Source organism: Trichoplusia ni, chromosome 16 (genome assembly GCF_003590095.1).
Source record: "Trichoplusia ni isolate ovarian cell line Hi5 chromosome 16, tn1, whole genome shotgun sequence".
NCBI classification, from domain to species: Eukaryota; Metazoa; Arthropoda; class Insecta; order Lepidoptera; family Noctuidae; genus Trichoplusia; species Trichoplusia ni.
The window spans coordinates 7,980,672-8,007,960 of NC_039493.1; the positions used below are offsets into that span (position 1 = coordinate 7,980,672).

The 27,289-nt window shown below is 34.0% G+C and overlaps 1 protein-coding gene across 1 annotated transcript in view; it reads left to right on the forward strand.

Annotated features, from left to right (window-relative positions):
• The first annotated feature begins 537 nt into the window (after positions 1–537).
• LOC113501932 (solute carrier family 12 member 6) overlaps positions 538–27,289 on the forward strand; it is a 390,722-nt gene continuing 363,970 nt past the window's right edge. The window contains exons 1-2 of the mRNA XM_026883251.1: positions 538–735; positions 12,444–12,704. Of these exons, the coding sequence (XP_026739052.1) occupies positions 12,584–12,704 (121 nt within the window). The 5' untranslated portion in view covers positions 538–735; positions 12,444–12,583. The remainder of the gene's footprint in view (positions 736–12,443; positions 12,705–27,289) is intronic.

Below are 27,289 nucleotides of genomic sequence, written 5' to 3' on the forward strand. Positions count from 1 at the left end.
TTTCTGAATAAATTATTGTTCGCAAATCTCTTTACTATCTTATCAGCTGGTGTCGGGTTTATTCATGTTGAGTTCAATTAACAGTTTCACTATTTTATATCTTTTCATCCTCTCAACTTGTATTTATGTACTGAGGTCCAGTTTTAACCTAAGCATTCATAAGTAGGTAAAATACTTGCTGATAATAAAACTTATAAACAACATTATTCATAGATTGCTTTATAACATATACTCATATTAGTCACAGTATGTGTAGCGTAAGTGTAAACAAAATTCAATGTTCAGTAGTATGACCGAGTAACAAAATTAAAATTATATCGCTTTAAGTTACATAACGTGCTAGAGTTACAGTTAAACCTGCGACCCGTAAACTTAACTAAGACAAGAATATGCTCCGAATGAAGATTGGAATGCAATCATGTTTACATTTTACAGAATTCCATAAATAAACGCTGTAAACGTATCGGCGATTAGAACGCGCGGCAAAACGTGGTAAAACTCTGTTGCACATTGCAGTACGGGCACTGTGTGAAAATTGCGCAGAGTGGCGGCGCCGTGAGCCCCACACAGTCAGACGTGTCCCAGCCGCCGAGCGACGCTCGCGTATTGCCGCTGCGGCCCGCCACCCGTCGTGCGTGAATCCAATCAAATAACAAAACTTCGAAAAACATAAACTAAGTGCTGCGCCCCATTCTAATGGAGGAATAATACCAGTAGTGGCCGACTTGACGCATCGTAAGTGCATCGAGTGCGTTTACTATAAACAACAATTGTTTACGAATGCCGCGCGATTTACGTATATAATAAAGGTTAAGTTTGTTGAACTTACATTTCGCGGCACGCGCCGGCTTCATGACGTCACATGTAGTGCACCGCTAACTAGATTAGATACGCTAAGCCAGTGCTGAAGCGGCCGCAGGTAAGGCTCGCGCTGCCGCGAGGATGTGCAAACACCGCTCCACAATGTGCTCTCATTCAGCGGTCTGCCGCTCAAGGTCCGCCGGTGGTAACTAAATAACTCGTGTTATGTTATCAGTGTTTTCCGGTGTTATTAAACATTATGCCCGATGTCGTGATGTATGTTGTAAATTAACCTCTTTGTTGGACGCGTTAAGAACTTGTGTTATGAGTCGGTGATTCAATCTGACGTTATTGCAAATGAGTTCGACGATAAGAGATTGATCTATTAAAACTTTATCAACAACACTTGTGTCAATAACAGGAGCGAACATTTTTGATACAATTATAAACTAATTTCTCAAAACGTTGACATTCAAACTTTTTTCATATTCGGTGTAAACTTTACGTCTCGCATGTTTTCCGTTCCTAACTTCGAGAATGTCCTGAAAGTACTTTAACATTTATAAATACGGTATGTTATTAAAAATAATTATAAATAAACGAAACACCGTTGCTATCTACAGTTTGACAGTTTTAATCGAAGGTTACGAAGATGTTTTATTTATTGCGATAATGAATAAATCGTAAACACGTGAATGACATTAGTCGTTGCTAGAATGTTGACAAAGGTCATTGTTTAGCGACCGCATTGTCTACATCAGCTGTTTCGTTACATACAATTTACGTTTATTAGGTAAATTAATTCGGAAGCGTCCCGCAAGGTACAATGCTAGGGCCTTCGTGTTTAATGTTGGTATTATAGGTGAATGACCTGATTACGGTAATTCTAGAATCCGTAAGTTACCGCCAGGGTCTATCGTCGTGTAAATATTTGTATCAGTGTTTGGTTGTAAGGTTTCTTCATAGAAATTGTAACCTCGATACACTTTGAGTTTTACAGTCAAGTGACGTATAGTTAATATATTAAGTTGTATGGAAAGAGAAAGAACGGTTTGGGGAAATACGTAGATAATATTCCAGCACACACGATGTAATCTGTAAAAATAATCTGTTTTAGATATGAAGAGGAAATTTTAGTTAAATAATATCGATAACTCACTACTGTTCTCATTATTACGCTAAATGTACATAGATTTATCTAATGTCTAAAATGTAAACTAGCACCAGGTTTACTTAAAAATTGTACAACGATACAACAAGGTCTGGTTTTCAAATTAATTTACCAACCAACGTTTATTTGGTTTTGACATTTTTAATTTATCCGTATATATATAAACCTATTAGGAATTGATTCCAACGACAGACGTGTCTTCATGAAACTAATGTGTATATTTTATGTTATATTTAATAACAGTGAGCGCACAACTAGTTCAGCACTATTCACGATTTCTGACTTTTTAGTCTAATTCCTTTTCCCTCTTATAGGATAGTGCTACTTTCATTGCTTCTTTTATTCATCCCCGTTTCTCCATACCTAACTTTTATTCTTTATTATTCAAATGTATTTAAAAACGCGACTCTTATTCGATTAATTCTGTTTGCATAAACTTCTTTTCAAATTCATCTCCAAATCAAAGATTTTAAGTACGTTCATTCAAAAAACTACCAGTACTTTAATGTACAGAGGTAAAACCCTCTTCAGTTCCCGCAGGTCGGCAAACGGGCAGTAAATTTAGTCTCGATTGAGCGATATCGGAACTAAAAGGTATTGAAAGCGCAGCTTTGTTGGCTCACAGTACTTTCACTATCGGACCAATACAGGTCCCGCACAAGATGTGTTTATTCTCTAAGTTTAAGCCCATTCAGTATTTTTTTATTATAGGTATGTACAGATCTTTTAAAATCTCTTTTGCAGTCGTTGGTAGTCGTTGGTATTGTAATTTTATTCGGTGCTATGTCATATTGATTTCAGCATTACTAATTTACAAAACAATTTCATCTTTCTAAATGAGAGTTTTAGGACACTTTAATTTTTGTTTTTATAAAACGACTCCCGCAGTAATGAATTTAATCCTTGTGTCGCGGGGGGTTTAGAAACATACATATCACACGAAGACACACAAACTCAGAACAAGCATTCGTGGATCACACAAATACTTGTCCTACGCGGGGATCATAATTGCATAAGAATAACTGTATGGAGTCCTTTAATTAGCTGATCAGATGACACTTAGGGCACAACAGCAAGGACTGTATATACTTACTTTACTTTTAATGTATACTCTTCTATTTGTATATACTTAACTTTCCTAACATTATATTGGATGCCTGTTAACAATTATGACACTACATGCCAAAGTCCTTAGTTCAATTGCAGTGAGTGAACGAGCACTGATCAATACATTCAATATGAGATGCATTCCTCATTGATACGTATCTATTACACAAAGCATTTTAGTACAAAATATAATAATGGCTTCACTTACACATGCTTCTATGATATATAATTATACTAGCTGTTACCCGCGGGCCCGTCCGCTAAAAATCGAAAATTACCTCACAGGAACATAAAATCGAGATAAAAAGAGATTCCTATTTGTTAAGCCTGGTTATAACTATCTGCGTGGCAAGTTTCGTCTAAATCCGTTCAGTAGTTTTTGTGTGAAAGGCGAACAAACACCCACACTTCCATACATACAAACTTTCGTGTTTATAATATAAGTAGCATAGAGCCATTTCTCATCAATAATGACTGTGTAAATTTATGTATAAATGCGTCTATTCATGCGCATTGTAGAACATCCATCAATATTGAAGGTGCGAGCCTGTCTGCTCCAATGATGAAATAGGGAACAGGGAGTTTTATGACAACCGTATGTCATATTTTACCCTCAATGCAAAGAGTATTATTGTAAATTCAGTTTTATTACGAGGTATATATTATAATGCATATGACTGGTGTTTAGGAAGTTAATAGAGTGGACTTGGAAAACAATAAGCTAATATTTTACCTTCTTTTATTTGATGTAATTAGACTTCAAATAAGTTTGGTAGTCCATTAAACTAAGATGGTAATTTTAAATCGTACGTAATGAATGAAATCTGTTTGCGTAAGTGTCCTTCTCATACGAAGCGAAATTAAAAATATATATCATTTTGCAAAGAATAAATATCTGATTTCAGAGTGGCGGGTGTCAAATTTTTGCATTAAAAAATACGATTTTTATCTTAAATTATTATATAAGAATTCAAGTGTCCGTATATATTAATGTAATATGCCTTAAATTTATTGTAAAGGCAAGGAGAAACACACAAAACATAAATGTGAATAGAACCTTTTCAATAATTAGTAAATAATTATGATTATTCACAACGTTCAGACTTATGTATATTTATTCTCGCAAGATAATGCAAATCTATGACCGTGAGGTTACGTCATAAGTTATTAGCAATTATAGATTATAGCACGGTTTAAATAATCGAATATCGTTTACGGAAAGATTTCTACAATATTCCACCTATTTGTTTAGCTTTTACTAGACTGAAAAAAAAGAAACTTTTCTACCACTAAGGAATTTAATCCTCTTAATCGCGGTTGTTTCGCAGAAGTTTCAGTTTAGACTAAAATCTTGACTAAGAACCATATCGAGATTGAACTCGCAACTCATCGCCTACAGTGGATTTGGCATGTTGACTTTTACCAATCGGCTATGCATCCTGAAAGACTGATAATACTAACAATAAAGAAAGACAGATATATAGAAGTTTGTGTGTATTTGTGTCTTAGAGCTGTGACAGTTTAAACATTTACTCTAAATTTAATTCAAAAGAACAAGTTTTAATATTCACTGACATTATTTCATCTAAAAGCTATAAGAAAACACTATTCATATTCATTCTAATGTTTTATAAAGCACTCAAGTTTCTAGTCAAGATTCTAATGCAAAAAGGATTACGTCAGCAACTCAAGCACTTTGTATTTTACCTCAACTATAAACTTGTCAGTCTATAGTTTTAACCCTGTCCTCTCAAGCGAACTTCGTTAACATAGGCTTTTGTACACGAGGTAACATAATCTTTCATTTTACATGACAGACCATCGTTTCCAAGCAACTATCTCCATACAAACTCTTAGAGGATTGACTATACAGTTTTATAGACTAAAATCATCACCTATCGAGGAATTGACAGCACGCATAGCCAAATCCCAATGTGCGCGATATGTCATGGGTTCGATCCTCGCATGCGACAAGCGTTTGTGTTATCCACGAATGCTTTTTTGGTCTGTGCATGTGACTTGACTGCTTGTGAAACCCCCAGCAAAACAAGGATTCAACTGTCACGTGCGGGAAGTTTTATAAAAAGTATGACGCGTCGTGTACAAAGGGCGTTTGAGTGACATTACTTCGGGGTGTTAACCTTCTGATTAACATTCTAGTGTCTCTGAGAGACAAGTGACAGACGAAAGTTAATCTAAGCGGGGAATGACATTTAATATATTGGCCTCTGGTCTTAAATTCTTTATGGAGGCTACAGTAAGGAGTTTGAAGGCTGCTGTTACATGTATTATTCAGAATTGTTGCTGTCTTTTCAACCCCGGATACAAGGCGGTGTTTCGAATTTCGGAGCATCTGTGTAGGTGTGTCTAAAGCTTTGTAGATTCCGAATTGCTGAACGCTTTTCTTGTCATTTTCAATGAAGATTTTAACTTAATTTTAAACGTTTTATGTTTTTGAGAACTATTTTATTTAGAAGGATATACCTTATTACCTTATCGATTTACCTGTTGTGTGGATACGATTTCAACATTGATATTTTGAAACATTACAGTAAATGGGATAGTTTTTTTGTGTCGTAAAATATCCTTCTCGAACCTTTCGGACCGAAAGTCTTAGTTTGAGTTTCTTGATACAGTCTAGTGGACAAGTTGAATCTCGAATATACCGACAAATTAAACATAATCATTATATTAAAATCTAATCCCAACACCCCAGTTCATCTCACATTACAATAGTAACAAAGGAATATCTGCGGTCAAGCTAAAAATAAAAACGAAACGCGCTCGTTTCCCTACCGCAACAATTGACCGGACACATTAATTCCCTGATAGTTAATGTATCAATGTATGACGTGTAAGGGCCATTGCGCTTCGACAATCGTGTTTTCATTCCACCACAATATTTTGAATATGAACAGTCATGTTATTGAACGGGAATCTCTGTGGTATGATTTTAAATATGACGGTTATTGGTGTGGAGTTTTATTTTATTTTAATTATGATGATTTGTTTTATAGGTCGTTTATTTTATTGTTTGGTGCAATTAAATTTATGTTTTAGTGCTAATCATAGTTTAATTACACATTATTTTCTACACGTTTACTTCTTATATAAAGGCTTTAAACAGTATTCGTTGAGGGGAGTATGCCAATTCGAATTATTTATTGAACAAAACTGGAAGGAGTTTGGTCATTATTATTCATGACTACAAATCACAATTACAAAATTTCCATAGAGCATAATTAAGGTAACGATTCCGTTCATCTCGAGTAAACTGTTTAAATTGTACAAATATTTCTACAATTAAACGTTTAGGCAGATAAAGAAAAGTTTGACGTCAAAACAAGTTTATTACCGCTAGCTTACTTTCTACATTCTTAATTTCAAATCAGGGTTTAAAATTGGTGCATAAGCAAGCAATGAAAGTAGGCCAATAAAACACAAATCCAAATGTCACTGTCAAAACTTGAAAAAACAACATGGCCGCGCTCAAACTTCAAGCGATTGAATGATGAATAACAAAACGCAAGACGTGTAAATGTAATATCGAAGAGGCGACCGGCCCTGGCGTTCAATTCTCTGTTTTCAATACATATCAATTGGTGACATTGGTGTCGTTTGTCCGACCGTTTGTTGCACCGGATCGCTTCAGTATCGGCCGATTGCAACCCGATATATTTATAGAATTACTCGAGTTGTTGCACTTGGATGTACTCGTACGTCAAACTGTATGGTGTGACTTAAGTACTTTTGTTATAAGACTTTTGTATTTCCGAGAATAGTGATTTTTAATTTGGTATAACAAGTTTTTGTCGATGATTATAATTTGTTTAACTACATTATGCAAAAAGTAAATATTAATAGTAATCATAGGTGTGTTTAGTTCTCAACCATATACGCAAAACTTAGTCATCTCAAGAAATGATGAATGAATAGTAAACATTAAAATTGTTTACTATTGGCATTTGATGCATTATATTAATGCATACTAGTAAATTAATTAATTGCTTTCTTCTTTTAACTTTCATTTGTATTTGTGTTTGCGGTTCGAGTGTGTTCTTACCGGTAAAAAGCCTAAGTCTTATCGATTTTGTCCCCTAGCCCAAGTGATAAACTCAAAAGGAAGGCCATGAAAACGTAAGAAATAAACTGAATTTCGCATTTCGACATTATAAGTTTGGACACACATCTACTAAGCATATTATAAATACCTGTATTTGTATTCACTGTGAATACATTAAGTAAATAATGTAATCTTAATGACGTACATACACTGTACAATACGATAACGACTCGATAATCGATAAAAAACGCATAGAATCAACTCTTAAACTTTTTGAATAAAATCTCTAAAGGGGCAACCTCTTACTAAGGGTCTGCCATCATTTCGTTGAAGTAATATTATCTATTGCAGTGGTGAAAAGAGACAACACTCGTCTTGTATAGCGCTGTCACGTTTTAACAAATACAATAATAGTACTTGAAGATTAAGTGGTAGGTTCCATATTGCGGTCGTGGAAGAATTTGAAATAATGGTTATAAAACTCATTTCTGTAAATATTAGCAAAGGGCTCAAAATCTCAACTCACTGCGACAAAACTAGTCAATGTTATATTTGAGGTTTAAGTCAAATCCGTGCCAAGTTTTATCAAAATTGGCTGTGGTTTAGACAGGCTTGTAAACGTAAAAGACAAACATACAGAGCTGCTTAGATAAATAATAGTAATGACAGTGAGATAACTAATTTTAAATAAAATTTATTCTTGAATTTAGCTGTCCTACCAAACTTTACTTTGCCAATCAAATGAATACTGGGGAATAAAAAAATGGAATATAAAATAGATGTCTTTTCAGACCCAATATGAAAACAAAATTTCATGATAATCGGTCGAGCCGTTTCGGAGGATTTCACGAATGTTATGTATTAGATTAGTATACTCAAGTGTCTGTAAAAAACTGCATATTTTGCGGATTGAATATACTCGAAAGACTCAAATAGATAACGTTATTCAAAAGTCGGTGAAATATAAAAACATGAATCACTAATAGGACATTGTTACTCTTGATAATATTATACTATCTATTTCCTGATAGCCGGACAACCCGCATACGACGATCGATTCATCACAATCTCACTGTTAATGCGGTACATCATGTAAGCTATTTCAAGAACTATTTCGATGATTACATAAGGTTCAAATTTGAATGCCGAATGATTATTATGTTGCTCTGGTTTCCAGAATATTCTGAGGTTTGGATGAGAATTTTGTTAACAAGTGTGGATGTTCTAGGGCTTTTGAATTGTGCTCGGCTAAGGCAACATATCATTTACAGCGACTGGTTGGCAACAGGGCCATTCTAGGTGAAAAAAAACCTATGTTTTAATCTGTTATCTTAATTAACGAAAATATGTATATGTTTATAGACAATTTATACTTATCAACAATGAATGAGGAATAGGTATTTATTCGAAAAAAGCAAATGAGTCAAATCCCATTTTAGAATGTTAGTACGCAATTTAAAACTTATTTGTGCGGAACCCTTATTAATGTCGTTAGTCCGACTCGCTTTTGGCTGGTTACGTGATTTTTGTCTGGATCCTTTCTTTTTGTAAATGGCTAAAGAATTGAATGTATGCAAAAAGTCACGTACGGATTTAAAAAAAAATACAATAAATTGTACGAGAGATTTGTGAATGCCTTCAAAAAATAAATCATTATAGAGAACATGATATTGATAAAAATGTCTTATTTTACAAATTTAGTTTTTATAATAAACATTCTGTTTGTTTATTGATACTTCTTATACAAATAATTACAATAGCGTTCTTAATGCCAGAGTCATTCTCTCACAATTATCCAAGAGGTGGTACAGAGAAACAAGATATTTGATTTAAAATTATTTCATGAGCTTAAGATAAAATATTTTTCAGCGTTTAAACCCCAAGTACATATAATTTAGTAAGCAATACAATTTTCGTCTTACGTATTTTCTTAGTTTAAATTATCTAACACCGCAACAGAATTAACTCGAGACGTATTTAAACGTCTTACCATTATATAAATGAATATTCTATCAGACTTAGTACTTCGAGCACAGAGATTGCATATTTTATAAGGCTGTATCTACAATTTGCCTTAATCACTTTAATACAAGTTGAATATATTTATAAACTCGTTTTTATATGTACCTGGCCTAATACTGACCTAAATGACCAAGATTTTTGTAATCTTGTTATTTGATAAGAATTAAGTTTAGCGAGAATGACGTCATTCATAAGTTTCCGTGATGTAACAATGTTTTGAAAGATCTCGGTCAGTGCATTCTACTGCAATAAATGTTCAGAAGGAAATACAAATATATACAAGGAATAGAAACACTTGTTTGCGAAAGGATAATTACTTAAAGTAATAGGGATATATGGCAACAATTCATACGCAAATGAAATCAAGATTTTTTTTAAGTCTCCCGCTTTTGTGACTGTAAACCTTGTGGCGCGGGGGGTTGCACAAACATTCTAGTAACAGTAACATACCCATCCTCAGAACATTGATCGCACAGATGTTTCTTCTACGTGGGGATCAAACATATCGAGCACAGGTTTGGCGTGTTGAAATTTCATTTGATTTTCTTTGGTGTATGATCTACAAGTTTCATTGCCTATCACCGCCTCTTCTAGTTGTAATTCGTCTTTATATGCCGTGTCTTCTAATGCCGCGTATTAAGAAATCGTATTTGCACTCAGGGACCTAAACTTAACTTGACTGCATACTCACTGAAAGCGACGACTCGCGGGTGTAGCTTTTATGTTGTCCACGCAAGGTTGTATTAAATCTGAGTATTTTTTAAACCCTTGTAACAGAGGGTTTGAATTCCTAAGAGCGGGAGTCGTTTAAAAAAACGTATACTTAACTTATTTATGTCAGCTACATCCTGCCCCACTAAGCCGGCGACAAGTGGTGCTTATGTCACTGCTCACTTGGAAGAGATACTTGCGATAAAAGTAGGACACATTAGGAACGAACACAGAAAAAATATAACCTAGCTCCATACCTAGTGTACACATAATATATATAAATATGTATAATATATATAAATATATTTTATAAACGTAAAAGTTTGTCTGTATGGATGTGTGGATACATGCAGACTTTCACGTTGTGTGTGTGTGTCACGATGTTTATTCCTCTTTCACGCAAAAACGACAATTTAAATAATAAGCAAATTTCATAGGGTATACAATACCACGATAAATCTTTCATTCCTAATTATTGTAATTTTTTTGAATTGTTTTGTGACAAAAATATATAAAATAAACACGTTTGGGACTCGAACCCTATCAAATTCTATCAGATTTCTCGTTCACATGACCGTTTTTAAACATTAGATAAATATTAACCGTAATGGAATAAGCAACATGTGTTAGTCAAATAAAACATAAACACATATAAGCTAGGAAAACAGGTTTGTCCGCAGTTTTAATATAAATATGCGTGTGCTGATTACGTACTAGGACTAGTGTCAATAAAGTGTGTTGAATCCTTCTTCGAGATTGTTAACATGCGTTTGAGATATTTAATGTTTTATGACCTATGATATTTCAATATGATACTTAACTTAAAGGTTGTTTGATTTTATAAAAGACTAGGTATACCCTAATTTCGTACACGTGGAATTTAACAAGAGTTAAGTCCCGTTGAAATCGATCTACCCTTTTCAGACTTTGGCTGAATTAAACAGACTGACAAACAAAAAATTACAGACATGTATTTTGTATGTACCTATATGATGGAATGCGCATATAATAGTTCAATAAATTATACAATCCAACCGTTATTCAGTCACAAAAGTTTTCCTAAAACGGGGTTTTATTTACATTATTGCCAGCAGTCTTTAAACGAATAGTTATACATCTATTTCAATAAATATCAAATTTAAATATTGCTCTGCCATTCAAAATTCTATCTAAAACAGTTTTAATATATTCAAGTGATCGCTGCATTTGCGTTTCGGAGCGTCGAACACTTGAGTTCACGTCATATACTGGAGGAATTTTTTAATTCCATTTTCTATCGCTATCGAGATTGCGAGGGATTTTTCGGAATTTCACGAAGCATTCCGGACATGCCCGAACCACTTTAAACTGCTCGCATGCGTAATATCCGCAGCGATTTTTTCTTATCTATTTTACATAGGTATTTGAACTACACTGGTAAAAACAACCTTAATATAATAATAATAAAGGTCATTTTAAAGTGTTGGTTTGTGCAAATACTAATGAGTCAAGTCTATTTGTAATTATTATCTTAGTAAATTGCAAATAGACGAGTTACGTGTTTTGTGGTCGTTTTGAGGTAGTATTTGCCATAACATTCAGATATGAACTTCATCAAGATACATAAAAATATTTCTAATATACCTCGTTTTACTTTGTAAAGTCTGATTTAATTTTAAAGGTAAAAGGATTATAATTTATCCACTGCGGCTACGTTACGTGGCGTTTTTCTGAAATTATTGCAGACGCCTGCACCACGGCATTCGTTCATTAGCCTACACATTACGCTTGTAAAGAAATAGAAATACAATGGAATAGTTTATGCAAAGTACGGTAAGCAGCTTGGGAATTAAAATGACAGTGAGTACCTACAGTACATTAAAGTTTTTAATGTACTCTTTGTATTTACCATCTCACAATATAAAATCATATATTACCTTATTCAATAGAGTTTTACTAACTTTAAAAACTGTTAAAATTCAATTATCCAGTAAATAGAAAGATATTAAAAGTAAGTGAGGCGGAAACAGGATTAAAAATGGTCAAAAAATTTGAGGGTAGTTTAACCTGTTCACGAGGGTTTATCTTGTTCGCCATTGCATACCTTACTTTTATTTGATCTGCATGCAGAGGTGGCAATTATTGTTTTAATATTGACTGATTCGGGTGTAAGCAGAAAAATGCAAAGAAGTGTTTATGTTCAAAGTACCGAGAAAGTGAAATCTGTGATTATGAAAATTGAACTGACAATGATCCTAAAATAAGTGTTTTATCTTTATTAGGTACTACATGTTTTAAATAAAACTAGAAGTACGTTAAGAATGTATTGGGTAGGGTTTAGCAAATTGTAATACCTTCGTGTAAACTGGCAGTAGAGACCATAGATATGATATTTCGGATTTTCTCCCTTATGATTTAAAAGCCATGTTAAAATACGTTGCAATCTATCTTAACCTAACTGTCATGAACTTGGATACTTAACCTTTATTATAATAACCTAACGAGTTCGAATAAAACCTACCTGTATCATCTATTGCCTGATTCCTCCGAAATTATCATTACATGTAAAAAACTAATTGCTGTTTATAGGAGCCAGCACAAAATAAAAAAAACAGTGCAAATAAAGTAAAACAATGAAATAGTGTGTGTTACGACTTGAATAAGATAAGTAAACATATCAGTGTTAGTTAAAGTGTATTAGTGTGAGTGATTACGTGTAGTGTGTGAAAATGTCGGAAAGATTCAAAGTGACGAAATTCGAGGAGCCATCGGGCAAAACGTACAAGAACTATGGAGCTACGTCTGCGGAGAGCGATGTCGAGTTGAAAGGGAAACTGCTGCCAGATTCAGGTATGTACAAATGTAGAGATAACCAGCTGATACGGTGAACTTCATTCTACCAATCTGTTTTGTGAATCTAGGTCATCCAGGGCGCCAAAAAAACGTATATAAAAAGCACATTCAAATCCCTCCAGCCGTTTAGGAGGTATTCAGTGATTATGGTTTAACCTGTGGTTTTTCTCGTGTCAACGTCGGTTCTCGCACCAAAACGTAGATACACTATCCGGGGACCTACCATTACATATTAAAGACTGATGCTATGTGAAAGCAAGATACAATTTTATCCGTAAATGCCCTATCTTGCTTGCACAGCTGCAATACTCTTACATCTAGAGGTGGTGGCAGTCTCTCTGTCTCGGGAACCAAGCTTACTGTCGGAAAAATATGATTAAAATCAAATTCAATTTTTGCGGTTTACCCGCCAAAGCATAACAGGCCGGTACTGTGTACATAGTGTATGCAATAGAAATATTTCTGAAAACAACAAGACAATTTAAACTTCTAATATAATAAAGTGTAATAAACCGCAAGAAAATGTTCGGCAAAGTTGAAATAGTTGAGAAATGCCGGTATCCTGAATAGTCCTCGGTATGCCGAGTTGAATTTTTCGGGCATAGTTTAATTTCAACTTTGCTCGCAATATGAATCAAATATTTATTATATTTCAGATGGTTCCTTACCAAGTACCAAGCAGATATAAGCAGTAGTTATTTAATTTTGAACAAAGTAAATGAAAAGTGGAATGGAAAGATTTGTACTTTCGGTCAGTGACTTTGGTAGGTGTTTTACCTTGGTTGTACTTTTTATATGTGGTTTAGATTTAGAGAAATGTTGTTTAGTTTAGATAAGAATACATTATTTTATTTGATTATTATTATTACATGTTATCGGAAAGGGGCATGGAATGACGAGCACAAGTGATGAAACCTCACTTCTGTTGAAACATGAAATTATTATTTAAAATAAAAAAGAAGTAACCAATGTCTATCCTTTTTGTCTTAGGGACGTTTATTCTTTGTGTTTAAGAATAAATGTGGAGAAGTAGATTCTATATTTCCTTTTTTCAAATTGAATAAACCAGGACTAAAATATATTAACTTTACTTAATGATCATAACCTATTCTTATCCACTGTCATATCAATCAATGTTATCCGAAACCTAATTACAGATATCTATAACTTTTTAAACGATTCTATTTAAAGATTTTACAAAATTAATTTTATGAATATTTTCACGAACGAGGGTCCATTTTACATTCGACATTTCTACATCATTAAAACTTTCAATTTGTACTCGAAAAAGCAAACCCTGTCTCTGATGCCTGTCTGCATTGTAATTAATTAGGAGAGTTAGCAAAAAGTTTCTAGACTTTTTTGAGGTTCGACTGTTTCAGCTGAACTTTTAGTTAGGTACTTAGGTACTAATATGTTTGTAGTATGATAAACTCGTACTTATGTGAAACTATCCGTTGTTCGCTGTTCCATTCGCCAGGGTGGGTTATAGTTACAAAATCATTACTCTTTTTCAACGAACTCGTAGCGTCATCAAAGGTGTCACCTACCGTTGTACCAATTTTCATCGAAATCGGTTCTCTTTTTTGGGGTGTGAAGAGGCTACGAACATACACACACAAATACACTTATATAATTTCCCATGTATAATGTCATGATAAGGTTAAGAGTTTTAATTAGAACTATTACAACATGCAGATTATTGATTCATTCTAGTAATAATGATTTACGTCACATTCAGATCCTGCGTTTTACAGTAAGTCGATATTTTAATGACAACATAATTAAATGTATAATGACATCTCTCCATGTTCATTATAAAGCTACAATTTTATATTCAGTATTTCCTCTTTTTAATTGAACGAACGAACAAGTGAACTGTGAACAATTTACATGAAATGAGAAATTGTTCCGTAGTATTATTATTTTAGTTAATGAGTATTATTTGTTTAATTTGTAAAGTGCAATTAAATGTAGATTGAACTGCTTATTTCAGTACTTGTACGGTAATACATTTGAAATTAAAAAAAAAAAAAAACAGAAAAAAGTAATGTATTTTTAATGTTGGTTTTTTTATAGAAATACAACGAAACAAAAAAGAGTCAAAATAATGAACCGCGTACCTTAAAGCAAAATCATTATCAAAGGAACTCTTCAAACATGAATAAATTTTAAATATGGACACAAAAAGTGTGGAATATCTAACCACAGTTAAAAATAAAGCATAACCGACCAAAAGGTAAACAAACCTTTTACGGTTTGTATGCAGACCGATTAAAACTTTTGACTAAGTTAAAGTTAAAACGTTCAGAAAAGTTGCAACAAAATGAACTCTTCGTTATTTAATAACTTGTAACGAACCTTTTAATTTTAATGGGCCGTGATAAAGGCTCGCAATAATGGATAAAATGGGTCTATGAGTAAAGATAACTATTTAACAATTGAGCTGTAAATATTTTATAGAGTCGATTTTCTGTTGAGATGTATAAAAAATCGATTTTTAACTTGAAAATTAGCTGTTTTTGCTGCAATGATGAAATGCTTGGTGATACTAGGGTGATTTGTAAAAGAAGGTAGGCTTCAATTTCGATTAATTGATTTATCTTTGTCTTCACTGAGGTATAGAAGAACCTCCTCCCCTTAATAGCACAAAAGAAGTCTGCTTGTTTTCTCATAGTTTTAGCCAATGGGAGACCGTTACGATAATCTACATCCCATAGACAGGAAAAGTCTGAACAACAGAAAACGGAGAAAGCTCTGCGAAGCGGAGAATATTTGCAACTAAGATATTGAAATATGAAAAGAAGAATATTGAAATATTTTTTTGAACTACGTATACTATCATTTGCGAATATGAAGTTAAAATTAGTCGGAAGTTACAGATACTAAACGAATATTATTAGAATGTTCAATTTGCATTTTGGACGAACTGATCGTATTCAGTTTTCATACTAAAAGAGTCTGTTGTAAAGCTTCGGTTGAACTCAATTTCAAAATATAAAAATATTCTTGTTGCCCGTATTTTTTTCCATAAACGTCAATTTGTATGTAGGTAAGGTAATTTGATCCAATTCCAATTGTATATTATTTTAGTCAAACTGAATAATAATTGTAGAGTCAACAAAGTTTGTTTACCGTTCTGATCAATTACTGAATTATTCAATACGAACAGCTGTTATTTTAGCAATGATAGAGACATTTTACGGAAATGTTATGAACAAGTTAACTTATTTTGCTTTTTTGAGCTACAATCAAAGTAGGTACTCGATAGTACAATTTTAACAACTTTGAACTTTATGGTATTTTTAGCGTGGCTCCTGTAGCTACCTTACAGCTTCAGCGTCAGATCAGCTCTATGTCATTCCATAATGTTGTATCCTTATACATGTGCTGTAAGTATTTCAGTTAAATCTTAAACCGAAGTGGATCAAATTCAACTCCAAGACAACGGGACAGGTGAAACTAAATAAAAGGTAGTTAAAATGATAAAGACTAGACTATGTTCTTTATTCCTTTCAGAAAGGAGTATTTTTTCTAGTTCCTATTAAAAAAGCAAGTAAATAAAATTTCCATTATCCATTCGCAGATCTCAGGACTACATTAACTAATTCTACGCTCTTAAAAATGCATTATAATCATCTTTGTTCAGTTCTTTTGAGTGTTACCACAATACGCGTTCTCCTCATTTTGTTATTCATGTACGGTCAGCAACAAACCCCACTGAAGAAAGTCAAGATAAATGTCCTTAAATGGGTAGCCTTTATTTTTATAGTACAGGTAAAAAATTTCAACAGTTGTTGAACGTCTTTTGTTTTCTAACATTTTGTTACGTTTGTGTTAATGCTTCTTGTGAATAGGGTTGTGTATGAAATTTTGTATCTGACTGTACGTAGTGTGGCGCCTTTAGTCCGCGTCGCGCCTTTGTTAACTTTGTACGGGATCTAGAATGCGGTGCCACTGTTTGTCGTTACTTAAGTGATGTGATGTGACGAAAAATATTACTGACACCATTTTTAAATTTGAATTGTAGACTCACCACCAAACTCACTGCGCGCGACTTGTCACGGGCAATATCACCGCGTAGGACAAGCATTTTTGTGATTGCAACCACACACACACATTTTCTGGACCGGGGTGTCTTTGTGCAGGTGAATTGATTTTTTGTAAAAACCCAAGAAACACAACGATCAAATTGCTTAGTGTTTTTTTTTCTTTCTTTTTAATGCAAATTTTTTTCTTAATTTTAAGTTTCGAACTATGAAATAATCTAAATTGTCATGCGTTGAGCCATGATCATAGATTTTGGTTGACTTATAAGGTCTTACTACGTACTAAAATTTGAATAATTATGTTATGTGAAGTGGGAAATTAAAATAATAGCATTACAGATAACAAATTAAAATATGTATAACAATACTTAGAAGTAAAGATTAACAGTCTTTTCGAATTTTGTTCGAACGGTATGTATCCCAGTTATTCGTAGCGTCAAAATCTACCACAGTTCTCGGAAAAATGAATTTATGTCATTCCCTACGGATCAAGCTGACTTCATACAAAATTCTATCAGGTTTAGTCGTCAGACGTCGAACTAACAGAGTTAGACATTTGATTTCAAAAATTGTAAAGGTTTATATAAAGCTATTTGTGTTTTTTAAAGATAGTCAGAGAAGTACTTTTGGGTACTTAGTGATACTGAAACATTAGCAAAAATTGGTTGTCTCTTAGGTTGGAGCCCAAGTGGGGCTGACAACTTGAACTGAACTACTTTGGGACTATTGAATCCACATATAGATTAACAAAAACAATGAAGGTAACATGGTAAAAGACCATTATAATACTGTTAAATCCATCCCTTTGCTTTAAAATCGGAAGCTAAAAATTGTTCTTAGATTTTTGAAATGCATCGTATTTTGGGCAGGAATAAATTCAGCTCCGTCTTCAAATCAGTGTCAGGTCAGCGGCCACCTGAAGTTTTCGTTTCAAAAAGTTCAAACTCCCCTTTATACCTGTTTTGTGCATTCGTTTCACTTTCAACTGAAATTCAAATACCAGCTTTTGAATATATTTAAAACGCTGCAGAAAAGAGCTCCTGAACTGTATTTTTTCTATTTTTCTATTTAAAAGTATTTTTCTGCTTCATACTTTTATGCCAGGATTTAAAAACACTTTATGGGCTTAACCCTTTCACTGCTAGTCGCAACATGAGTTTTCTGTATTTTTGTATTATACCACAATGTTGACAATCCCTGTGTCGTCTAAACCAAAGGCATCTTAAATGTATCGTGGTATTAAAAAGATGAAAAGTAGGCATGTATTTTTGTATGTTCTGTTCTCAAAAACTACTGGACCGATTTCAAAATTTCTTTTACATTACTTAAAGGGATTCTTCCAAATCCATAAAGGCTAGATTTTATCCCGGAAAATAAGCTTAAAAAATAAATGTCCATCTGTGCGAATCCGGGGCAGGTCGCTAGTATACTATATTTTTGACCAAAAATAGGACGATTGAGAATTCGACAATTGTGTCACGTTAAGAAGCATGCGAGTGATTGCTTTATCCATAACTGAAACATAGCTTATAGATCAGATACAGCTACTATTTCAATTGAATCATAGATAATGAAGTTTTATAGAACAACCTACACAGTTCGAGCGAAACAATTTGACTCTATTGCCCCACGTTGGGCGCCCGCTTGTGTGGCTTCGCAACGGACATTTGAGTTGAAACAAAAGACTTCGCAACCATTTGTATAGCTCACACCAAAAATAAAAATCAAGTTTGAAACATCTTTTTCACACGCTTCAGGTTTTTAATCTCGAAGATGACAAGATACTCCTGTATCTTTTTATTGTTTGCGTTGATATACAACCTTCTGTCACAGTTTTTAAACCGTCCCTAAGCCTGAAGGGGTTTTAAAACTCCCTTGGTTTCTAATAATGTTTTACCGTTTTTAGCATCACTCCTAAGTGATATGCACATGAATTCGAAAATACCTCGGTTCGAGCTGGGATTTGAACCTACGACATTTGACTTGGCAGTCCAACCGTCACACCACAAAGCTGCATAAACTATTTGCAATTCCAAAACGACTAATCAGTCCAGACAAATGTTACTAATAAAACCCTCATCGGTTCTATAAATATGCAGAAACAGCTGTTACCCCTCAAAACCCTGAACCCTGTTCTTTTGAATTGTAATCGTGTTGTCATCGCAACCGGTTTTCCCACGGCTGGCGTGACGCCTGCTTATTACCCGGCCCTAAACGCCATCCCTATATATAATTTTACTGCGAAAATATTTTTACGCAAATGTTAGTAAATGTGGTCGGTAAGTAGAAGGATTAAGTTTCTTGTTAAGTATTTGAAAGCCGAATGGGTGTTGTGTAACTGATGCATGTTCTGTGAGTGTTACATATGATTTCATTTAGGTTTTGCTGTATATTTATCACACGATTTTATCAAAATTTTGTTTATTTTAATTCCGTTAAAAAATAGCCAAAGTGTTTGGCTTATTTTTTAAGGATAAATTTTGGCTATCCGAGACTGTAAAGTGAAATAGTTCCAAAACATGCCATTTTTAAAGCCTGTAGTGGCCCTTCTAGTAAAGTTGTGGTGATTATAATATTTAGGTCGCTTTCCATGGCTGTTTGAAATTGGTTAGTTGAAATTAAACTTGATTCGCATTTCAAATAAATCAAATAGCGAGTTGATTAAATATCAATGGCCTATTTAGTCTTCCGGGAAATATGTTTATAGCGACAAATTCACTATTTCGAGAGTTTAGTATTCAACATCGATTTATTTGTAATTGTAATTGTGTCCCCAAAACATTATTTAATTACTAATGAGTGTTTTTAATAAATTAAACATTACTTAAAACAATTGCAATTTACTAAATTATCTATTTAGTTGCACAATTTTTGAAAATTAAGCAATCGTAAGTTTATTCTTATAAAAAATGTTACATATTTACTTAAAACAATATTTCATACAAGAAAGTTACACAATCAGGTACTGTATTACTCGAACAGTTCGCGAACGTGTTTTACGATATATTTATATTGTCCACAAATGTATTATGACAATCGTTTATATGCTCCACCGTATAAAACTCCGAATATGAGGCCACTGGTTTTTTATTCCATTTCGAAGAAATAATTTCATATTGAGCGTGAATTCGGAGTTCAATAATATTTAAATATATCTTTAAAAAAGAAGGATTTGACCCATATAAAATACTTTTGTTGTATCCGGTTCGGTGAAATCACATTGGTACATAAATATATATTAGATCGCGTTATTACTCAATCTGGCATTCATTAAAACGAAGCTCGCAGTCCAAAACAATAAAAGAGGGGATCAAAAACGGTCGGGCACCAATCCGCTAATAAGGTGATCAATACTCATTACGCTCATAACATCTCTGAGAAAAAAAATCCTTCCAACCGTGGGATTTAACACAAGTCCATATTTGCAAACCCTACAGAGTTCATAACTGTAATAATTAACTCAAACAAAACGTAATCAAATTCAGATATTATTCACGTAAACAGAATCTTCTCAAAAGCTCTTGATAAATCGTAGCGAGAACGTACAGAGTTGCTACAGGGCAAACACTGTAACGCGGGTGCATACAAACATGACTTGGGAACTAGAGAGGAAATATAGGAAATGGCGTATAGTCGGAACTGTACCCCCCCCCCCTTCGCCTCCCACCAACCCCTCCTGCCACTCACTGACTTCCTATCGATGAATAGAATTGCAACAAAAGTGATGAGCGACTAAGAAAGGTCAGTTATTTGTCATTCGGTTTGAAAGGTCGCTTCAGACACAAGGGTTTCGGATTTCAAGTGTTTCGGTTGTTTTCCTGAAATGTGTTGTCTGTTTGTATCTGGTCGGAATTGTTTCAATTTTTTATTGTGATGAAAAAAATAAGCCGAAATGTTGTTTTTATCAATCACAACGCTCTAAACTTTTACAAACTACGCCAGTTCTTGTGATACTCAATCTAATCTTTTAATGAGAAATCAATTACTTACACATAATAATATTATGATCAAAACATACCAATGTTTAACTAATATCAGAATTTAAAGGGCATACCAAAAAGTATGGTATGCCCTATTATTGTTACAATGTATCATAGATACCTACGTTAGGAGGGAGTCCAGTCATTCACACTAAAAAAATTATAGCAAATATTTTACATTTGCAATGGTATGTTTTATAGTATGACGTCATGGTACACTCTACACACAGATGGCTAACTGTGGAGTATCCTCTGGAAACACTTTAAGCCCCTCTCAGCAACCTACAGGAGCTTGGGTGGCCTACTTTCATTCTAGGATAGCTACAATGTACTTACAAAATATACCTTCGCTTTACGTTTCAAAACAACTGAGATTTTTCTTTTGGTTACGTATATGGTGACATATATCAGGTAGGAATGAGGTATATAATACTTTTTATTTGGTAAAACTCCAAATCTGATGCGAAAAAAAAACGTTTATTTGTGTTGTTTTTTTTATTATTTTTAAGTATGTTCTTAACCTGCTTTTATAAAATTTAGTTAAACATATTTTTTTCTTGGCTTTAACTTGAAACATTTCTTTAAACTTATTCGCCATAGTTTCAACATTTACACAATAAAAATAAGATATGTATATTCATGAGTATTCATTTAAAAAAGTCCAAAATTATTCAGAACCTGTCATAAAGCTAACAAATCTCATGTAGTTAAATAAATACGGTAATGTTTGAGCTCTATTCCAGTTCTAGTTGCAAAATGCTTTACGGTGAAGCAACGAAGCGCTGAAATTCAAGAGAAACCAATTTCGTTAATGGTTTGGCAGAACAAACAGTGGGTCTTCAACGTCAACCAGCTTTTTGGCATTTCGTGTCTGTAGGTGTAGTATATATTTATTTTGATTATTGTAAGGTCTTCTATCAATGTGGTTGACACAACCTGAGAGGATGCCCTGCAAGGTCAGTTAGGAGCGGTGAAGGCTGGACGAACCTGGGTACTTTATGTAACGTCCAAGAACTAGCAGCTTTGTTTGAGCAAAAAAACGAAGACTAGGTTTAGCGAACCCTTGAATTTTTTGTAAGGTATGTTTTCTTGAATTATTTTTAGCAAGAGATAGTTGCTTTGTAATCCGTACTTGAAATGGAATAGACAATGGAACGTACCGGAATGCGTCTAGTGTAAGTTAATGAAAGCATTGAACTTAGGAATGAATAAATACATGTCATCATCTCAGCCTATCGCCGTCCACTGCTGAACGTAGGCCTCCCCCAAAGAGCGCCAACCATCCGAATAAATACATGTCATGTACCAACCAATTCAATCTGAATGAATATCATTATCAAAGCAAATTACAAATTAAGCTCTTAATTAACTAATGAGGTGTTTATTGACTAGATTGTGAACGCTGAAAATTGTGACATTGATATTGACTTCGGCGTTTGAATTTCGGCGAATGGTATTCGGCGTTGGGTTTTCGGCGTTTTTTCGGCGCACGTTAATAACGTACCTGTATGGTACAGGGTGTGTTTGTCGCTGTTCTCTTGTTTGTTTTGGCTACAAGCTGTGCACAGATGTGACCCCTTTGGAAGTTGAAAGCCGGTAGTTATTAGTGGTTTGATCGGTTTAGTGATTTGTTTTGTCAAAAACTGATGGTTGGAGATGCGATCAATGTGTACAAGGTATTATGGAGACTGAGATGTGGTAATTGACAGTCTCACTTGACAATCTGATTTGCATATTCCATTTTATCAATACCAATTTGACCATCAAATGGCTTAACCAATTTCTACATCATTCATTTTTAATACAAAACTAACTAAATTGAAATTGCTTAATTTGTTCGGGAACTATGATGGCACTGATAGCGTAGAGACAGCCAGACACGAATAACATCCCTCTTATTGCGTCGAGGGTTACAAACAAAACATGCCTACCTAAAGCTTAAATTTTCTCACGAAATACTAAACATCAATATCGGTTCTAAGCAGAAAGAAAAACGTATATCCTCCGCAAAACAAAATACCGTCCTTAGTAGTCGTGCTATTTTCGTCTTTAATCAATCGGAATAAGGAGACAAATATATACTTAAATCGTCACCTACATAAGTGTCGGTCTTGCTCACGACTATTAGTACACGCACACATAAACACAGGTATTCGAACTATTCATTCAATAAACTTACATGCAAGCATTATTGTTCCCCTATGATGCAAATAAAATGTTATGAGAATGTAATATGAGAGCAATAACAGGGACTCGGCTCTTGCGATAAATTCATTTCAAAAAGGAGTTATTACATCGAGTGGGCTGCATGGACTGAACATGTAACAATACTTAGTACTTATGACAAATAGACGTTAGTTTTAAACAGTAATTGGCATAATTCGGCATCATTTGTTATTTCTGCGACTTTTTATAATTACTAGTAAATGTGGTAGAACGATTCCCACGCTAAGGAATTTCTCATCACAGTAATTTAAAAATATAACAGTTATAATCATCTTGTATGGTGAAGGTTTCACCAACATTCAAGTCACAAGCATAAAGACACCCAGACTCAGGACAAGCGTTCGTGGATGACACAAACGATGTAGGGATCGAACTTACGACACGTTGTCTTTCTTGGTCTTGCCTGTAGGCTATCCGTGCAGTCCAATCGGCTACTAAATGGGACTAGTCTCACTTTGATCAGGGTGAAGTAAATAGCTGTAAGATGAGAATGAAGACGAGAACATCGTCATGATTGCTGCAGCTGACTGTACTGTATGTTTCAGACCAAAATACGCAGAAAAACAGTGATATTTAAGTCTTAACTGTGATATCAAATTTATGTTTCTAACTTTTCTACATTCATCTTGCTTACACGCTGTATGTTAGAAAAAGATGGCTGCAATTTCATTTTAGCTAACAGAGTTTAGTATCAGAAACTTTAACGCTTATTAAACGATTTGCCAAATATGTGCTCATTAGCCTAAATATTCGGCGGTCGGCGTTATTTCAGATGTTTACTCAAATTACGATCTTGTAACCGTTCAAAGTAACTTTCACTGCTTCAGCTTTCTGTAACTTTGATATTTAGGATTCCGTGCCCAAAAGATGAAATCGGAATCTTATTACTGGACAAATTAATAAACTAGGTATTTGTTAACCAAACTGGGCACTACGATATCATTGAATTGACTTAAAAATGTTTCAGTTTTACATAATTAGTTGTTTTAAATCTTTAATACAAGGTAGGACAACTGACAGTCGAAGCCCTTTGTCATTAAAAACAAAACCAGAAACAGTTTAAATACATACATGGGAACAATAATCTGACACTTGATAGTCCAATAACTCAAATTACTACGTGAAAATTTCAATTGCAAAATACGTAATTAAATAAATCAGTTTCACGTAATTTATGTCTATCAAAATTACTAATTGCAATCGAATCCCTTCGATCTGTCTATCTCAATTATTATAATAACTCCATATAGTTTAATTAGTGGAGTTCATATTGGCGCAAAATTGAAGTGCGCTTGAGCTTGCCTCGGTGGCTGTATGCTTGCTGAGCTGTGCTTAATAGGAGCCTGTTAAGAGATCGGATGACGAAAATAGGATGAACTAAATTACAAAAAGAATATGTTCTAGAAATTGTAACTAAATATTGGGGCTGCTTAACTAAAGGGTTGAAACGGAACGGTATTACTGAGGCACCGCTATCCATCTATCTATTACCAAACTGTATCTAATAACCGCGATAGCTAAGCAGTTGAAACGTTCATAGATGACGTATGCCTGTTGCCGTTATAACAACACATAAATATAAATTAAGGTTAACCAAAGGTTGCTACAGTCATGTATTCTGTTGTAGAATTTGTTTGTAACGGAAACTAAGTACAGTTTTCAATTTCGTAATTCCAATTTGTTGAAGCGAGAGTAATGAAACGGAATTTCAAAGGTGATCGCACAAAAAAAACTAATTGATATTCATGAACACTTTGTAACTTATTTCCCATTTAAGCTTTAATTCCAGGTTCAATATCGAATTGTTTTTTCATAACCAAAACGTTTACTGAAACCTAAGTAATTTGAATACATATTTCATTTCCAGCCTTTCGAGACACTTTCTCAAGTCGTAAAAATCAAAAGCCAAAATAATAAGGTCACCGACCTCCGCCTAACGACGTCACGCATTCCCAACAAGTTCTCTAGGCTTTCAATACAAGCTTTCCTGAAAGGTTCGTTTTGCGCTTTTAAACTTTAAAAGCCGAGTTCCACCTATGTGGAAATGGTAAAAAAGGACCGTCGCGGACGAAGTGGAATTATGCAGTGACACGGAACCCCAGGAATACCGACAACAAGTTACGGGGGCGTAGGGTTGCTACACTCTCATTTAGAATTTAATAGGAACAGGTATAAAATATAGGTACGATACGTTTTGGTGATTTTAGATTTTATATTTCATATACAAGACAATATGTTGGTACTTGTTGAATTTTAAATTTGGAACTTTAAATCGGATTTAGCAGTTTACGCATTAATAAGTGTAGTAACTAGTGACGTCATAATTTGGTATGAGTTGATATATTTTAAGTTAACGTTGTTTAAATGATTAAAAGAATGAGCACCTGCAATTTCAGACTTCTACAAAAACCCGTTGAAGTTAAAATCTGAGGTAGTTACAGACATTTTGGGTTACCTTTATTTCTTCATCCAACCACAATGGCACATTTGTCTGAGATTATTATCTCTCCTTATAAAGGAACTAAGACTATTAAGTTTGTTGTTCAGTTTATAAAAAGGCATGATGCTCATTGTCAGGACATCAAAAACCAGTGCACTTACTTTAAGATGTAAAGAACAGGATTATTGTCATTGTTAAAGTGAGAGGCCGTAGTGCACTATGCCCCCCATCCCAAAATCGTAGCATTCTGATCCAAGGTCTAATTAAGTGCACTTATTGCTGAGAATCTATTGAAATAAGGATGCAGATATCTTTTTTATAATAACTGACTTTCACATAGGTACTGACTCAAACTTCATGATTACTTATGGCATCAAATTACAGCTATTTCACATTAAATTAAAAAAAAAAAATCAGAAGCATCGGCTCGAAAAGTCAAAAGTTCTGATTTAACAAACATAAAAAACACCACGCCTCTTTTTAGAAGTCGGTTGAAAACGTGACAAAACATGTTGTGTTTGAATAGTGTTTACTCTGTTTTATCGTAATCCTTGCATCAATTCTTAGTGTGTTAAAGTCTTAATACCAAGGTTTTGTCACTAATCCATGGGGATATCTAGGTTATGTTTAAGTAGTGACGTTGTCAGAACAAACTAGATAATCTTCAGCTGAAGAAATCTCTTTATAACGCGCTTAGACTTTTATCAACATTTTCAAAGACAGGCTTACTTGGAACATCTTAAAACACCAAAATCTTAAAAGTCTATGAAAATGATGACTAATTTATTTAATAACACAATTCTTATAAGAATATTTCGGTCAAAATCATTGGAAAATGTTCAAATTTATTTATAAACAAACGAGGCAACCCTAGCGTGACTTGATTGCGGCCACGCCATTATGATTTTAGTTTTCTGTTGAATTTCACTTCGTCGTAACGAAAATGTACCGAGAAGTTGGTTGCGGTACTTCTATTTAATTATCTGCTTACTGGCGCGGATTTTACCACTCGAAAGTACCAACATATTGAGTAAATTCTTTTGATACTATTTATTTGAAGTAAATTTTCTTGGCATTGAACGGGTTTGTCTTGAGTAGTCGCGTTTCTCTCATACTTTAAAAGTGCTTGGAATAATTGGGTTCTATTCTTTGTATTTTCCTGTACGTTTTATACGTATAATGGTAAAGCTCGTTATTGGTGTATTTTCGGATCATAATTTGTGCGGCGCTAGTTCAAGTATTCACGAATTGAGGCGACTTTACTTTAATAATTTCAAAGCTAATTTACGCCGTGATGAGTTATTATATTTCTCCACTAACTTTATAATAAATATTAATAGAAATAGCGTGTAAAAGCCATTTTCGATCAAATAATAAAGGAAGTCCTATCCTACTTTACTAATATTACTTTGTATGTATGGCTGTTTCTTCTTCTTTCACGCAAATACCGTTGGAAAAATGATAACCTGGATTAATTAACATAAAATAGTTTTTATCTCGACTTCATGTTCCCGTGGTCTCATTTTCGATTTGTACGGGGCAGGCCTGCGAGCAACAGCTTGTCTTTTTTTCACACGTGAACTTAGTACAACGGTCTTTTTTAGCACAGAGTTTTTCTTAACTAAATTTAGGTTCCTAGGTGTTTAATTGTACTCCACAATATTTTGTTGGATGTTTCACCGAATAGAAAAGACCTCTCTTCAATTCTTTGAATCGGTACGGTCTGTGGCTTTTGTGTCAAGTTATTGCAGTGTACATCCATTTCGTCTTACGAACACTTTTTATTATACTATACTATACTATGCAGTATAAGTTACCTAATCCCTACTTATATTATAAATGCGAAAGTAACTCTGTCTGTCTGTTACGCTTTCACGTCTAAACCAC